Consider the following 17,675-nt stretch of genomic DNA (forward strand, 5'->3'; position numbering starts at 1 on the left):
TTGTGCATATCTTCTTTGGGAAAATGTTTATTCAAGTTCTCTGCCCACTCAAAAAATTTTTTTATATTGTGTAAGTTTTTTTTATGTTTTGGATATTAATCCCTTATTGTAAGATATGTGACTTACAGATACCTTCTCCATTTCAGTACATTGTCTTTTCATTTTGTTGTTTGCTGTGTAGAAGCTTTTGAGTTGGATATAATCCTACTTATTTCAAAGCTTTTGTTGCCCTTGCCTAAAGAGACTAGTTCAAAAATATTCTTAAGGCTGATGTCACAGGGCCAGCTGCCAGTGTTTTCTTCTGGGAGTTTTATAATTTCACGTCTTACAGGCAGGTCTTTAATCCATTTTGAATTTTTCTACATGGTGTAAGATAGTGGTCTAGCTTCCTTCTCTTGCATGTAGCTGTCCAGTTTTCCCAGCACCATTTATTGAAGAGACTGTCTTTTCTTCATTAGTATTTTGTTGCCTCCTCTGTCATAGATTAATAGACCACATATGCATGGGTCATTTTCTGAGCTATTTCATTGTCTACGTCTCTGTTTCTGTGCAATTACCATGCTGATTTGATTACTACAGCTTTTGGAGTAGTTTGAAGTCTGGGAGCATGACCCCTTCAGCTTTGTTCTTCCTTCTCAAGACTGCTTTGGCTATTGGAGTTTTTTTATGGTTCCATACAAATTTTAGGATTTTTTGTTTTTTGTGAAAAGGCCATTGGCATGTTGATAGGGATTGCACTGACTATGTAGATGGCTTTGGGTAGTGTGGACATTTTAATGATATTCTCCTAGTCTGTGATCACAGGGTATCTTTCCATTTATTTGTGTCCTCGTTAACGTCTTTCATTAGTGTCTCATAGTGTCTTATAGTATAGGTCTTTCACCTTAAATATATTTCCAGGTATTTTATTATTTTTGATTCAATTATGAATGGGGTTGTTAATTTCTGATAGTTCAATATCAGTGCAGAGAAACACAATGAATTTCCATATGTTAATTTTGTATCTTCAACTCTACTGAATTAATTTAATCAACTGGTTCTTTTGGTGGAGTCTTAGGGATTTTCTTTATGTAGCGTTAGGTCATTTGCAAATAGTTTTACTTCTTCCTTTCCAACTTGGATGCCTTTTATTTCTTTTCCATGCCTCACTGCTGTGGCTAGGTAGGACTTCTGATACTATGTTGAGCAGAAGGGGAGAGTGGGCATCCTTGCCTTGTTCCTGATCTTAGAGGAAAAGCTTTTTGTGTTTCACTCTAGAATATGCTAGCTGTGAGTTTGTCATGCCATAGCCTTTCTCATGTTGAGGTTTATTTCTTGAAGTATGTTGAGGATGTCAAATTTTGTCAAACACTTTTTCGACATCCATTGCAATGATATGATTTTTATATTTTGTTACTGTGGTGTATCATGTTGGTTTGATTTGCAGATGTTGAACTATCCTTGCATCCCTAGAATAAAACCCATTTGATCATTGCATATGGTCCTTTTAATATACTGTTAAATTTGGTTTGATTTTTTGTTGACTTTTGTATCTGTGTTCATGAGGTAAATTGGCTTATAATTTTTTTGTGTGTGTGGTGTCTTTGGTTTTGGTTCTGTTATGTTGGCCTCATAAAAATGACTTTGGAAGCATTCCTTCAAGTCTTTGAAATAATTTGAGAAGAACAGGTACTACTTCTTCTTGAAATGTTTGGTAGAATTCACCTGTGAACCCACCTGGTCTTGGACTTTGTTGGGGGAGTTGTTAAATTACTGATTCACTTTCATCACTTGTATTTGATATATTCAGACTTTCTATTTCTTATTAATTCAGTCTTAGAAGACTGTGTATTCTAGGAATTTATCTGTTTCTTCTAGTTTGTCCAAGTTGTTGGTGTATAATTGTTCATAGTAATCTCACGAGTCTGAATTTCTGTGATGTCACTTGTACCCTCCTCTTCCATTTCTGACTTTATTCATTTGGGCCCTTTCTTTTTCTTAATGAGTCTGATTAGAGATTTATTGATTTTATGTTTTAAAAGAACCAGCTTTTGGTTTCACGGATCTTTTTAAATTGTTGTACTGTTTTGTTTTGAGTCTCTGTTTCACTTATTTTCCCTCTGTTATGATTTCCTTCCTTCTGCTAACTTCGGGCTGTGTATGGTGTTTTTATAGTTCCTTTAGGTAAAAAGTTAATTATTTGGGAGGTTTTTTCTTGAGGTAGGCCTGTATCTGTATGAAATTCCCTCTTAGAACTACTTTTGATGTGTCGCAGACTTTTGGAAAATTGCTTCCAATTTCATTGTCTCATGGTATTAAATTTCTTTTATTTCTTTATTGGCCCATTAAGTCAGTAGCTTGCTATTTATCCTCCACATTTGCATTTTTTCAGGTTTTCTTTTTGTAACTGATTTCTAGCTTTATACTGTTGTAATCAGAGAAGATGCTGAATAGGATTGGTTTGCCCGAATTTGAGATGTGATCTTTCTTGGAGAACACTCTATGTACACTTGAAAAGGAGGTATATTTTACAGTTTAGCAATGAAATGTTCTGTAAATATTAATAATCTGGTTTAATGTGTTGTTTTAGGCCAGTGTTTCCTTATTGATTTCCTGTCTGGATGATCAGTCCATTAATTTAAGCGGGGTATTAAAGTCCCTTACAATTGTCAATTTCTCCATCAACATCTGCTCTACGTGTTTAGGTGCTTCTGTGTTAGGTGTACAGATGCTTATAAATGCTGCATATCCTCTTCTTGTATTGACCCTTTATAATGTAATGCCCTGCTGTGTCTTTTGTTAAAGTCTGTTTTAAAGTCCATTTTAGTTAGTAGAAGTATCACTTTTCATTCTATTTGCACGGAATATCTTTTCCCATCCTTTCACTTTCAGTCTGTGTGTAGGTCTGAAGTACAGGAAGCATCAAGGTGGGTCATCTCTTTGCTCCGTTTTGCTACACTGTGTCTGATGACTGCAGATGAGTCCATTTATATTTAATTATCACTAGGGACGTACTTACTGCCATTTCGTTAATCGTTTTCTGGTGGTTTTTGTAGTCCTGTCCGTTTTTTCTCTTGATCTCTTCCCCTGTGGTTTGATGGTTTTCTTTAATGTTTGGGTTCCTTTCACTTTTGAGGTTTTTGGTTTGTGGTTACCATGAGGTTCATTATGTATTGATCTACATATATAGGACACAGGATCCGAAGCAGGCTCTGTGCTGACAATTCAGATCATGATCTCGTGGGCAGGGCTTGAACTCATGAACTGCAAGATGCTGAGCTGAAGTCTGGACATTTTACCAACTGAGCCACCCAGGCACCCTCACAGTGGTCTAGTTTTCAATGATAGTCCCTTATGGTTGTCGGTGGGATAACTGGGGCTGGCCCGGTGGCCCCGGCAGGACCGGGGCAGTGGGCACAGGCCAGGGTGTTCTCTGCACTAGTGCCGCCCCAGTGAGAGGGCCAGAGCGGCCACAGGTGGGGGTGGTCCCGGCGCGCTCTGCAGCAGGGGTGGGCGTGGGCTGGGCGTCCTGGTGTGTGTGTGGTGGGGCCGGTCCGACCCAGAGCCGCCATGGGTAGAGGGCTTGGGCCTGTTTGGCCTCAGAGTTCTGGCAGTTCCCCAGCAGCTTGGTGGATGTGCTAAGGTTAATAAATGTTTCCTTCACTTATAGTCCATTTGTCCTTTAAATTGATGTTTTTGTTTGCTGTGCCCCAAGACTAGGGAGCCTGCACGCGGGCCTGGGCCTCACTGCCGGCCATCACCGGGGCAGGAGGAGGTGCTCTAGATGGAGGTGCAGGCGCCGTGTGGCAAGGGGAGGAGGGGGAGTTCAGGGTCTTCTCCGCCTTCTTGGAACACCTCCCTGAGCCTACTCAGGGCAGAGCTCTTCTATGTCCGCCTCAAACTACAGAGGCAATCAAACTGTTGCCACTTAAGGTGGTCAAATTGACTATGAACAAAGTAATACTAAATCTGGTGACAAACCAGCCGGAGAGAGTTGACAGGTTAACTTGTCAGAGTTTTTATTTACAGAAGTACGGACTGGACGACAGGCTGCAGCACAGGACTGACGTGCAGCGCGTTCAGAAGCTGGCCTCAGCTCTGGTCAAGCAGCTTCTCTAACTGATGGTTGATGTCTCGCAGATGGTTCTCCGCTCCTAAAAGCGTTCTTGCTTGGACTAAGAGAGCTGGAAGGCTGGATGAATCATACTGTCGAAGGCAAAGGATTAGGATTAAGTATAAGAATGTCTATACCCGTCTGTCACACAGCTCCATGCGGAATTGAGCTTTCCACTCGCTGCTTTCATTTTTCAAACTAGACCATTAAAGAAAACTGTAGGCTGATCTCATCCCAGATTAACAGTTCCAGGAACTGCGGCATCTAAATCATGTGACAAAAAGTCATTTCCTGGTACAGACTTGAGACGGGTTTGGGCAAGTCTGTTTGATCTCAGGCCTATTCTCAACCCAGAAATCTGTAAGGCAGATGGCCTTTTCATTCCATTAGTTCTTCCAGGAAAATACCAGGCCCATAATATCTCATGAGGGAAAAATTAATCACTTAGAAACACTGAAGACAAAATTAGAAAACAAACCCAACATAAACTCAGCTCGTGATTGTGAAATGACAAAGCCAGGCTCCGTGTTTTAACCTGTATCGTTAGTCCTCTTGCAGTCTGTCATGCTTACGACGTTTTGTTTAAAATGTTTTCAAGGGGTTTGTCTTAGTAATGATGAGAAGAGCAGCTCTGAGCAGAAAAGCTGTCAGACTATTGCCACCACCACATGATACTGTAATTGTTTCTAGACTCTAATGGTACTATGACCGTGGACCTGAATCTCACAGGTGTTTGAGAGCCTGCTGCGTTCAAGTGCCACGGGGCACTTGCTCTCAGGAAGGCGAGAGAGGGAAGAACTGACATTTGGTGTTAGATTTCTGATTTAGGAAAAGAAGTAGGACGTAAACCCAAATAACATGCTTTCCATACAGGACGGCAGATGCAAGGGCACAGAAGGCCGGGCGTGTTAGTCGTGTGTCCCAGACTGAGTACAGTCACCACGTCTGCTTTCCCCAGTTACTTTCCAATTCAGTCAGTGCTAGGGACGTCTCCACATTCGTAATCAAATCCCCATGTCTGAGGACGCTTTGGACCAGTTGTGTGCAGTCACAGAAGACCGTGATCGAAAAGCAACCCATGACTGTACCTAATATACAAACAAGCTTAAGGCTTCTGACATCTCGCGTGGCCTTGAGGCAGACTGTAATCGTCACATCTACCTTTCCCCTCAAAGCTGTTGCCCTCTCTTCTCAATCACAGTGAAAAACAAAAATCGAAGTTACCGTTTCTTTTATATGTGGTTCTTTCTCTCGAATTTCTGAATAATCTTGATGAAGCTGTTTTAAGTTAGATAAGAAACTCGCGGCATTCCTAAGGGAAGATTTTCTCTCCTCAAGCTCGTTGAATTTTATTTGTAGTTGTTTCATCTGTGGCTCTAGCCTACAACAGAAAATATTTCCCCCCACATCAGTGGCATGGAATAAAGTATAACAGTCTAGCGTGTAGGAGACGGAGGACACAGGTGGACTGAGCGAGGTGAGACCATGCTGTGGGGGGCGGGGGAGGCGCTAGGGCTTTAAAGATAGCTTCGGTTCAGAAATTACTAATGTGGGACCATGTCTAGATTTCAATTTAAAAAACAGACAAAACTCAAATACATGACACAAGATTTAGAAATAATATCCAAAGAACATGTCTTCTAGGTCCTAAAACCAATCCAGTCATTCTGCTGGGAACTACTGAATTAAGACACAGCTTGGTTAACACCGCCCAGGTGGGAGCAGACAGGTGGCGCGGGCCAGCAGTGGGGACAGGAGGCCATCCCTTCACCCCTTCCTCTCATCACAATCCTGTCCATTTTCCAAGGCCCAGTAAAACCAGTGGAAAAATGGTCCGAGTGCCTAGATGAAAGGTGCGTGAGTAAACTTTCTCAGTCTTATTTTTTAACCTATAAAGTAAAAAGGGATAACTTGGATTTTATGGACAAATAAAGGGGGAGGGAGGCTGCCAACTTTTTATCTCCAAGGTAAAAGGACTTTGCTAAAAGTAGAGGAGAGGAGGGTGACTGCTACAGTGGCATCGGCTGAACAAACGCAGCACTGGACACGCTGGCAGGGGCTGTGGGGAGCAGTCTGCGCACATGAGACCCTGGCCCCCACTTCTGGGGGTGGGACTGGGGTAGGTTTCCTCCCTGGGCCTTGGGGTTTTCCACAAGGAAGGTAAAATAAAGACACACTGCATTTTTCTTTCTATGCCTTCTCAAGACGTACTTTTTGACTTCTAGAGCTGGATCTAGAAAAGGAACCCAAGAGGCGGGTCTTTAAGACGTCTGATTCTCTTTACACCACCATAACCCACGTCCCAGGATGGTGAGGATAATGGGCTCATATATTGAGCACGGAGGACAGTGCCCAGCACACAGCAAGCCTGGCTCAGTGCTGTTTTCTTTTGGCCTGAGCCCGGGGCTGCTCTGCCAAGGGCCAGCCCCTGCCCACAGCCCGGCCTGGGAAGCCAGTGAGCAGACACCCGCTCCCACCCTCTCCTAGACTTGGGGCATTCTCTCCTTTAAAACTTAGTGCTAGATTGTAGGCCAGACTTTTCTGATTAATACCACTTCCTGGCCATACTTTAAGCTCCTACTAGGGGCAGAGAGTAGACCTGACTGCTTCTCTTCCCACGGCTCTCCGACGGCCCTCCTCTGAAGGCCATCCCCAACCACCAGCTGGTTGACTGACGGAGGCAGCAAACCCCAGGCCACCACGAACACAAGCTGTTAACCCTTAGCGGCACTGACTGAAGGCCGCCCAGGTGAGGCGCTCTGCGTCTACTCGCTGGATTCTCCCAGGGCCCCGGAGGGGCAGGTGTGCGCTCCTTTCCAGGGGAGGCGCAAGGCACCCAGCTGAAGGGGCTGCCAGAGGCAGCACGGCCAGTACGTGGCCGAGCCTGGATCCGAACTCGGGCAGGCTCAGTCCAGAGCCCGCACGCTGCATCTATAACCGGCCGCCTCAGGCCGGGGTGGGGAGATGTGCTGGCAGATTGTCAGGGCTGAACTCCGCTTTGCCAAAAGCTTCAACTCAGCCACGTAACCTGCCTTCACTGAGCTTCTGGGCACGAAGAAAACCTGGGCCTTAAAGGAAATGCGGCAGACTGTCCCCGCCCTGCGTGACTTGCTGGGACTCAGAGGTCCCAGCTCAGTTCTCAGGAAGGACCGACATCATCTTACCGGAGCAGTTCATCCTGGAGCTGGAGCAAACGCTGCCTTTTCTTCTCCGTATCTGAAATCATCTAAGGCAATACAATAATGTGTTACAATAACCCCCTAAATGTTTGCGCACCACTGCGTACACTGTACCAGGTTCTAGAAAGACAGCGGGAAAGAGCCTGCGTTCTCCCCGTCACGGAGCTTCAGTCTAAGGGGACACAGACCTACATCGGAACAGTGGCGAACTGCCACCTGTCCTCCATGCTGTGAAGGAGAACGGGGAGCTCTGGGAAGTACCAGGGTATCTACCCCAGGACAACTCAGAGCAGGAAGCGGGGGCCAGGTCTTCACTGCCCCATGAGCTACTGGGAAGGAGTGTGGGTTTTGTCTGGGAGCGCTACAAAAATGGTGACGCAGGGGTGGGAAGGGGTGTCCGCATCCAACCTGTATTTAAAAAACCATTCCATAGCACGAGTTCTCTCAACCTGCACTTTTAGTGACCACCGGCCCCATGGGCTCAGAAGCAACGTGGAGGTGACTGGTAAGAAAACAAAGCTGAAGAAGAAAAAACCCAGCAAAGGCCTGTACTCCCTGAAATGAAAATATACATTTCAAGTCCATTTCTCTTAGAAATGTACAGGAGCTGCTCTTCAGTCCTGGATTCGTGCTGGGTCAGAGCTCGGAGGGCATCTGGTCCAGCCGCACGCTGGGGTCCACGGGCTTGTTTCTCCTCACACACCTAGCGCTGGCCTCCAAGAAGGCGCTAAACATCGAAATAGAGCCAAGACGAGACCTGAGGTCGCCTAAGCTTTCCTGCAGCCTTCTTCCCAGGCTGTCCCTTTACTTGGGACGTGGGACAGCTCTTTAATAACCAGAAACAATACCGTGTAAGTGGTCATTTTGGGCTTGGTGGCCATTTTAGGCTAGTTAGGGTCCCCTTCCCTTAGCCTGCATGATTAATAGTCCCCAACCACACGATCAACCAAATACAAACCGGGCAAAAAAATAAAGTATCCACAAACCGAGGATCATAAAATCGAGCCACGGCGTTTAACCCTGCACTCGCTAGAGATGCTGTATGACCACGTGCTTCTAGTCACACAAGTGGTAATACCTTCGTCTTCTTCCTCTTCAGAGTTTTCAACATCTGGATGTCTTCAAGCTGCATGAGAAAAATACAGTCCTGTGTTTTCCCAAGTTAAAATGTTTATCAACTTACAATATCACATTTAAAGACCACATGTGAAACATGGACAGTTCGAGTGAGTTCTTTACCACACTGCAATCTTTTCTAAGACACTGTATGCTTCCTGTGATTAGCAAACACTACTTCAACCAATAAATACCTGTCTGTGAGCTTACCATTTTGAAGAGCTCTTCTTTCACATTAGAATGAAACTTTTTGATGGCTTCCTTACACATTTTAGAGTCTACTTTTTCTCTATAGCAGGAAAAAAAAAAGGATCACACTAGGTATCATACAAAGGATTTTGAAAGGTATGTGTCATTTGCTTATTAGCACATCAACAAACCAAGATTTGATACACCGTTATGAACATGGCATGCAGCCTTTTCTCAGGACAAAAAACAAAAAAACAAAACTGGACAGAGTCTCCATAAAATAGAGCAGGAAGTAGGTTTCCCTAAACCTCCAGGCGCGTGGTGACTACACTCCCAGCCCGAGTTCACCCCCGCCTGTCGCCCGCTCCGGTGACCAGCACGAGCCCCTCCCTGCCGGCTGGCCACCAGAGGAACCATCGGGCCACACATCTGGACTGACTGACGAGCAGCGAGGAGCCAGCTGGACCAGCAGCCAAGTCCAGTTCTTCGAGCACGGACAAAGCTGACCCAGACAGAGGGGCTCCCGTCCCTGTCACCAGGAGCAACGCCTCCGAGTGTCCCGGTTCGGCGCTCTCCTGGCTGAATGGCAGAGTCACAGTGACCCTGCACAGCAGCCCCAAGGCCACCTCGGCGCAGGATACTAGCGTGTGTGTCCTCGCAACCGAAGTAAGGAATACCTTGTATAAGGGACAGGTCACTATAAAATGGCTTCTTTCTTGGGGGACATCCAGGAGGAGGAAAAGTCCTTAAGAAGGGGACTGAGCTAATAAGCATTACACAAGAGAAGGCCTATACTTTTGAACATAGATCTTTGTAGAAGTTCTCATCAAAACGGAGTGTTAAAAGGTTATTTCTAGTGACATCGGTGAGATAGTGGAATGGGAAGCCCCATACCAGATTCCTCCACAGCGAAACCAACTTAACAACTATATTCAGCCAAAAAAGCCTTATAAGAAGTTGCAGGCAAGATCCACGTCCAGAACAGTCCTACTGAAACGGGTAAGGAAAGTGGTTTTGGACCCACTCCGCCAGCCCTGCCCCCAGCCGGCACAGCCTGGTTCGGTCACACAGCTCAGTGCACGGTGTCCCCCTCGGGAAAGAGAGAAGGGCGGAACAAATGTCCCCTGCCACGGCTTGGCGGGGGCTGCCCGGGGACACCTTTCCATCCTCCTGACTGGGCACTGGCGGCAGGACCAGCGACGCCAAATGCCTGGCTGCCCTGGAGAGAGGTTCAGCGGCTTTGTGCTGCAGCACAGAACTGGCAGGGCTCGGGCCGGGGATCGGGGAAAACGGCCCAGCTCGCGCCTTCTCCCTCGGGAGCGAGAGCGTTCTCCATCGTTCGGAACGGTTTGTGTGTCCCCCGAAGCGCGGCAGTGGTGGGAACAGCAGTGGTGTGGACGCCTTTGGTCACAGAGACCAAGAAAGACCCCAGCACCTTGCTGCAGAGAGCTCTGGTCCTCAGGGATTACACATTCCTAAGAAAGAAAGAGGCAAACCTCTCCAGTTGGGCAACCACATGCACAAGCCCGAAGCAGATACCTCCCCAGGAAAGGACCGAGGGGCTGCCAGGCTGACTGGTGAAGGTACAAAGCCTGTATATAAAGACCAGGAGAGGTAGCTTTCTAAAGGTACACAACACTGCAAAAAAATAACAAGGCACTAGATGAAACAAGAAAACATAACCCAAACAAGTGGGGGAAAAAAAAAAACAGAACCCAAGGAATGGAGACCTATGACTTTGCTAACAAAGAACTAAACAATAATCCTCTTAATGAAGTTCAATGTGCTACAAGAAAACTCTGATGAATAACTCAACTAAATCAGGAAAATGACGCACGAACAAAATGACAGTATCAACAAAGAGAACGTATAAAAAGACCCAAACAAATTCTCGAACTGAATTATGATAATGACTAAATTGAAAAATTTATCAGATGGGTTCACAGCAGATTTGCTCAAGCTGAGGAAAGAAACAGCAAACTTGTGGATGAGTCACTTGAAATTGTCACTCAGAAGAACAAAAAGGAGAGAGAATGAAGTGGAAAAAAGCACTTGGGACTTCTGGGAACCATTCACTACACTAAAACGTGTGTTATGGGAAGCAGAGAACTTATTGGAATAGTGGCCCCAAACTTACCACATCTGAGGACGAAAATGAACACTCAAATTCAGAAAGCTCAAAAAGCCTCCAGCTAAGAGGCACCCAAAGAAGCCCACACCGACACACATTATATTCGAATTGTCAGAATTCAAGGGCAAAAACAGAAACTCGAAGGTAGCAAGAGAAAAGGCATGTCCAAGGGGGCTCCCACAGCACCACCCATGATTCCACAGCGATACACTGAAGAACAGAAGGTGGGCGGAGATCTCCAAAGCCCTGAAGGAAAATGCCAACCAGTAATACTACAGCTGGCAGAACTATCCTTCAAAAATTAAGGAGAAACAAAGACTTTCCCAGATAAACAAAGGCTGAGGGGCTTCATCATCACTAGACCTGCCTTAGGAGAATCACTAAGGGGAGCCTCTCAAGTTTAAACAGAAGGACACAGTACAGCAACGCAAAGGCAATGAAAATACAAAGGTCTGCTAAAGGTATACATACAGGTGAACACAGAGCCGCATGATACTGTACAGTGATGCATCAATCACTCTTCATACTGACAGATCTTAAAAGATCTAAGCATAAAAAATAACTATGAAACTGTCAATGGTTAAAAATACAAAAAGATGATGGGCACCTGGGTGGCTCAGTTGGTTAAGCATCTGACTCTTGGTTTCTACTTAGGTCATGATCTCAGTTTCCTGAGTTTGAGCCCCGCATGGGGCACTGTATTGGTGTCTCTGTCTCTCTCAAAATAAATAAATAAACACTTAAATATATAAGAAGATGAAATCTGCAATATCAATGACAAAGGGTTATCCCTATATGGTGGAGGAAGGAGACATAAAGAAGTAGAGCTTTTGTATGTGATTGAAGTTTTTATTTTTTCTTTAATTCATTCATTTATTTTAAGTAGACCTCACGCCCAATACAGAGTCCAATGCAGGGCTTGAACTCACAACCCTGAGATCAAGACCTGAGCTGAAATCAGAGTCAGGTGCTTAACCGACTGAGCCACCCAGGCACACCTAAATTGTTGCCATTTTAAAGCAGACTGCTAGAAGATGATTTACATCATCTCTGTGTGTGCGTGCACACTTATACAGTCTATAGAAGCACAAAAGGAAATAGGAGAATCAAGGCCTGTCACTACAAAAAAAAAAAAATCAACAAAACACAAAGGAAGGCAATGAGAGAGGAAAAGAGGGAAAAAATAAATATAAGACTTTGAGAAAACAAAATTTAGTAGCAGGTCAGTGACTACCAGGAATTCCCCCAATTAAGACACTGAATGGCTGACTGGATTTTAAAACAAGGATCCAACTATATGCTGTCTACAAAAGACTCACTTTAGTTAGGGATAAGGAAACACGTAGGCTGAGTGTGAAAAAGATACGCCATCCAATGGTAACCAAAAGTGAACAGTAGTGACCATACTTATATTAGACAAAATAGACTTTAAGTCAGAAAAGTCACAAAAGAAGGATATTAGATAATGATAAAAGTGTCAATTCACCAGAAAAATCTAGAAGTTATAAATTTATATGCACACAACACTGGAACACCCACATATATGAATTAACAGAACTGAAGGGGAAAATAGGGGCACCTGGGTGGCTCAGTCGGTTAAGCGTCCAGCTTTGGCTCAGGTCATGATCTCACGGTTCGTGGATTTCAGCCCCGCATCAGGCTCTGTTCTGACAGCTCAGAGCCTGGAGACTGCTTCAGATTCTGTCTCTCCCTCTCTCTCTCTCTGCCCCTCCCCTGCTCACGCTATCTCTCTCTCTCAAAAATAAATAAAAAACATTACAAAAAATTTAAAAAAAAAGAACTGAAGGGGAAAATAGGCTGTAACAATAATAGGAGGTGATTTTAATACCTCCCTTTCAATAACAGATCAACTAGAGAGAAGCTCAATAAGGAAACAAGATTTGAACACCACTTATAAACCAAATGGATCTAACGAACCTTCACAGAACATTCCACCCAATAAGAGCAGAGTATACATTCTTCTGATAGGCACACAGAACATTCTCCAAGGTAGATGTTAATGACCATATAAGTCTAAACCAATTTAATATGATTGAAATCACACCAACTATCTTCTCAGACCACTGTGAAATAAAACTAGAAATCAACAACAAAAGGAAAACTGGAAAACTCACAAATATGTGGAAATTAACACACTCTTGAACAACCAATCATTCAAACAAGAAATACAAGGCAAATTGGAAAATATCTTGGAACCAATGAAGACAAAAATATAATGCACCAACACTTATGGGATGCAGCCAAAGCAGCAGTAAGAGGGAAGCTGATAGCAGTAAATGCCTACATTTAAAAAGAAATATCTCAAATCAACAACCTAACTTTACACTTCAAGGAACTAGAAAAAAATCAAACTAAACAATAGCATAAGAAAGAACAGTAAAGATTACAGAAGAAATAAATGAAATGAAAAACAGGAAGAAAAAAAGTTTTTTGAAAAGATCAACAAAGTTGACAAATGCTTAGATAAACTAAGACAAAAAGAGAGAAGACACAAAAAATGAATGAGGAGGCATTACAACTGATGCTACAGAAATAAAAACAGTTATAAGAGACTACTCTGAACAATTATAAGCCCACAAATTGGGTAACCATGAAGAAAGGCACAAATTTCTAATAACCTAAAACCTGCAAAGACTGAATCAAGTAGAAATAAAAAGTATGTTCAAACCTATAGCTAGTAAGGAGACTGAATCACTAATCAAAATCCTCCCACCTAAGACCCACAAACCAGATGACTTCAACTTAATTCTTCCAAATATTCATAGGATAAACACCAGTCCTTCTCAAACTCTTCCAAAAAATTTAAGAGGGGGGGAAACACAAACTTATGAGGGTGGCATCACCCTGATACCAAAATCAGACAAAGCCACGCTAAGAAAACTGAGACGAATATTGTTGATTATTGATGCAAAACTCAACATAATACTAGTAAAGAGAATTCAACAACACATTTCAGTGATTATACATCACAAGAAAGTGGTATTTCTGGAGATACAAGGATAGTCCAAAAAATGAAATACAATCAGTGTAACAATAACAGAATGAAGGACAAAAGCCTCATGATCATCTCAATTGATACAGAAAAAGCATTTGACAAAATTCAACACGTTTCATGATAAAAACTCTCAGAAAACCAGGAATAGAAGAAAATTACATCAATATAATAAAGGCCATATATGAAAAGCCTACAGCTAACATCATATTCAACAGTGAAGAGTTCAAAGTTACTGCCCTCAGATCAGGAACAAAATGGAGATGCCTCTCTTGCCATTTCTATTCAACACAGTACTGAGAATGCTAGCCAAAGCAATTAGGTAAGAAGAAATAAATGGTATCCAAATTGGAAAGGAAGAAGTAAAATGATCTGTTTACATAGGACATAATTTTATATATAGAAAATCCTGAAGATCACACACACACACACACACACACACACACACACACACACACACACCATTGTTAGAATACACAAATTCAGGAAGATTGCAGGATACAAAAATCAACACACAAAGAACAGTTGCATTTCTATATACTAACAATGAACAATACAAAAAGGTAATTAAGAAAACAATCCCATTTACAACAGCATCAAAAAGAATAAAATACTTAGAAACAAACTTAATGAGGTAAGGTATTTATACACTAAAAACTACAAAACATTGTTAAAAGAAATTGGTGATACAAATAAAAGGAAAGACACCCTGTATTCATGGACTGGAAGACTTAAGACTACTAAAATGCCCATACTACGCAAAGCAATCTATAGATTCATTGAAGTAACTACCAATTTCCTAATGGCATTTTTTTGCAGAAATGGGAAAAAAAAATCCTAAGCTTCAAATGGAGTATCAAAGGACACCAAATAGCCAAAACAATCTTGAGAAAGAAAAGCAATGCTGGAGGCCTCACGCTTCCTAAGTACATAATGTATCACAAAGCTACGTAATCTCAACATTCCAGTACTGGCATAAAGACAGACCGAGAGACCAATGAAACAGAAGAGAAAACCCAAAGATAAACCCTCACATATATGGCCCAACGATTCTCAACAAGGATGCCAAGGCTACAGAATGGGGAAAGGAAAATCTCTTCAACAAATAGTGCTGGGAAAACTGGATATCCACAACCAGAAGACTGAAGATGGGCCCTTCCCTTGAACAAAAGTTACCTCAAAACGGATTAAAGACCTAAATGTAAGATTTGAAACTATAAAACAGCTGAGAAAACACAGGGGAAAACTTCATGACCTTAGCCTTGGATTTCTTGGATAGAATACCAAAAGCACAGGCAACAAAAGCAAGAATAGACCAAATGCAATGATGTTAAACTTAAAAACTTCTATGTAGCAAAGGAAACAATCAACAGAGAAAAAGGTAACCCAAGGAATCAAATATTTTCAAGCCTTCTGTCTGATAAGTGGTAATAATCCAGAATATGTAAAGAACTACAACTCAACAATAACTCAAATTTTAAAAAGGGCAAAGGATTTGAACACTTTTCTAAAAAAAAAGTACATAAATGGCAAACAAGCATATAAAAAGCTGCTCACCATCACTAACCATCAGGGAAATGTGAATCAGAACCACAGTGAGCTGTCCCCTCACACACATTAGGGGGCCACAAGTGAAAGATGAGGAGTGTCGGTGAGAAGGCAGAGAAATTGGAACATTGCACTGTGGCCAGGATGGTAAAATACTGCAGCCAGGATAGAAAACAGGAAGAAGCGCCTCAAAAAATAGAAACAGTATTACCCTATGACCCAGCAATCCCACTTCTGAGGATATACCCAAAAGAACCACAAAGAGGAACTTAAAGAGATATTTTCACACCCATGTTCGTGGCAGCATTATTCACAACAGTCAAGAGGCAGATGGATGAATGGATAAAGAAAATGTGCTATATACAAACAGTGAAAGTCTAGCCCTAAGATAGAAGGAAATCCTGTTAGTGCTACAACATGGATAAGCTTTGAGAGCATTAGGCTACATGAAATCAGCTTGTCACAAAAAGAAAACTACTGCATGATTCCACTTAACGAACGTAATTCTGCTTAGAAAGTAGAGGGGCGCTTGGGTGGCTCAGTCGGTTAAGCGCCCAAGCCCCACGTTGGGCTCGGTGCGGACAGCTCGGTGCTGTAGGAGCCTGCTTCTGATCCCATCTCTCCCTCTCTGCCCCTCCACCGCTTGCAGTCTGCCTCTCTCTCTCTCTCTTTCTCAAAAATAAACATTAAGAAAAAAAAAAAAAAAGTGGAATGATGGTTGCTAGGGGCCACAGTGAGGGGGAAATGGGAAATTGTTTCATGGGTATAGACTGTTTTGCAAGAGGAGAAAACTCCGGATATTTGCTGCACCAACAATATGAATATACTTAATGCTATAGAATTATACACTTAAAAATGGTTAAGATGGTATATTTTATAATTTAAAAAATACATCAGCTCTAGCTTTAAAAAAAAGTATATCTAATATATATATGAAGTCATTATTTTAAGATGTTAAAAACTTATAAAAATTAGAAAAACTGGTTAGGCACTTCAGCATATGGCTCATAATGTTGATAAACCAGTAGACTGTACCAACCAAAAGGGTGGTGGTCTACACCTGAGTCCCAGACACAGCTCTCTCAAATTCCAGTGCCTTAAAAATCTGAGCCTAAGTGTATAATGTTTGCATTTTGTGGCAGACTTCCCTATGTTCATGTACATCGGTAAACTGCTTACAATCAGTAAGTCTTTTAGCAAACTATTCAGGTGTGAGTTCCAGATGGGTATTAAAAATAGCAGACCCTCAAATAGTTAACTTGATTTTGAAGGAACACAGCTTTTCATGTGATTGAGAATACTTTATGTTAAGAAAATAAAACAAGATCAGTGATTCTGTCAGAATCACTGGGAAGGACAGAAACACGAGGGCACTGCAGGATTTTAAAGGTCTATGGGGTGCCTAGCTGGCTCAGTTGGTAGAGCATCTGACTCCTGATCTCAGGGTCATGAGTTCAAGCGCATGTTGGGCATGGAGCCTTTACACAACAACAAAAAAGTCTAACAAAAATATCGTATCTCTTCTAAATTTGTTTTTAAGTGGGGCGGGGAGTGGCTGAGGGAGAGAGAGAATCTTAGCAGGCTCCAAGTTCAGCGTGGAACCCAATGCTGGGCTCAATCCCACGACCCTGGCATCATGACCTGAGCCGACATCAAGAATTGGATGCTCAACTGACTGAACCTCCCACGCACCCCTAAATCATTTTTTTTGAGACCGAGAAAGCAGTGAGGTGGGCAGAGAGAGAGGGATACCAAGGATCTGAAGGAGCTCCATGCTGATAGCAGAGAGCCCCATGTGGGGCTAGAACTCACGAACTGCAGGATCATGACCTGAGTGGAAGTCAGAAGCTTAACTGGCTGAGTCACCCAAGCGCCCTCCCCCCAAACCATTAATTTTATCAGGAAGATATTGTGCTAAACGTGAAGAAATTGCCATTTTACTAAAACATCAGAAGTCTATAGTAAGTCTCTTTTTCCTTTTGAAGAGATTTATGAATGGGAAAAGGACAACATGGTCAAGATGGTCTTGGGTGTGGTGCAAGACCTCCTGGAGCAATTTTAACAGCAAAGCGGCTTTAGCTCATACAGTAGAGAAGAATAAAACAGCTCCTACAGTGATGATGATGAGTTAGCCTGACAGGCTGAGATCACCCCAGAAGACCCACAGAACGAAAAATCCCTTCAAAATTGGGAAAGCTCTGAAAATCCCAAGGTGAGAGGAAGAGGGGTTTAGAACGTGTGGTGGCTGTGGCCCTGGGCAGGCGAGGGGCTGTCAAGGTTGGCTCCTGTTCCCAACCCCCCCCATGGTTCTCACAGCCGTGCCTCCCTAACTGCTGCAGCCAATCAGACCTCTGTCCCTGTGTCTTCAAGAGTCACACCTGGGCTGTGCTTGCGGGGCCAAGGGAG

General features: G+C 43.1%; 1 protein-coding gene across 1 annotated transcript in view; it reads right to left on the bottom strand.

The window, feature by feature from the left end:
* Window positions 1-3,981: 3,981 nt before the first annotated feature.
* The window catches only part of CENPU (centromere protein U), a 37,821-nt gene continuing 24,127 nt past the window's right edge, over window positions 3,982-17,675 (bottom strand). The window contains exons 9-13 of the mRNA XM_029934504.1: window positions 8,599-8,677; window positions 8,351-8,398; window positions 7,258-7,319; window positions 5,318-5,474; window positions 3,982-4,185 (exon numbers count right to left, since the gene is read on the bottom strand). Of these exons, the coding sequence (XP_029790364.1) occupies window positions 4,072-4,185; window positions 5,318-5,474; window positions 7,258-7,319; window positions 8,351-8,398; window positions 8,599-8,677 (460 nt within the window). The 3' untranslated portion in view covers window positions 3,982-4,071. The remainder of the gene's footprint in view (window positions 4,186-5,317; window positions 5,475-7,257; window positions 7,320-8,350; window positions 8,399-8,598; window positions 8,678-17,675) is intronic.

This window comes from Suricata suricatta, chromosome 1 (assembly GCF_006229205.1).
Source record: "Suricata suricatta isolate VVHF042 chromosome 1, meerkat_22Aug2017_6uvM2_HiC, whole genome shotgun sequence".
Lineage (NCBI taxonomy): Eukaryota > Metazoa > Chordata > Mammalia > Carnivora > Herpestidae > Suricata > Suricata suricatta.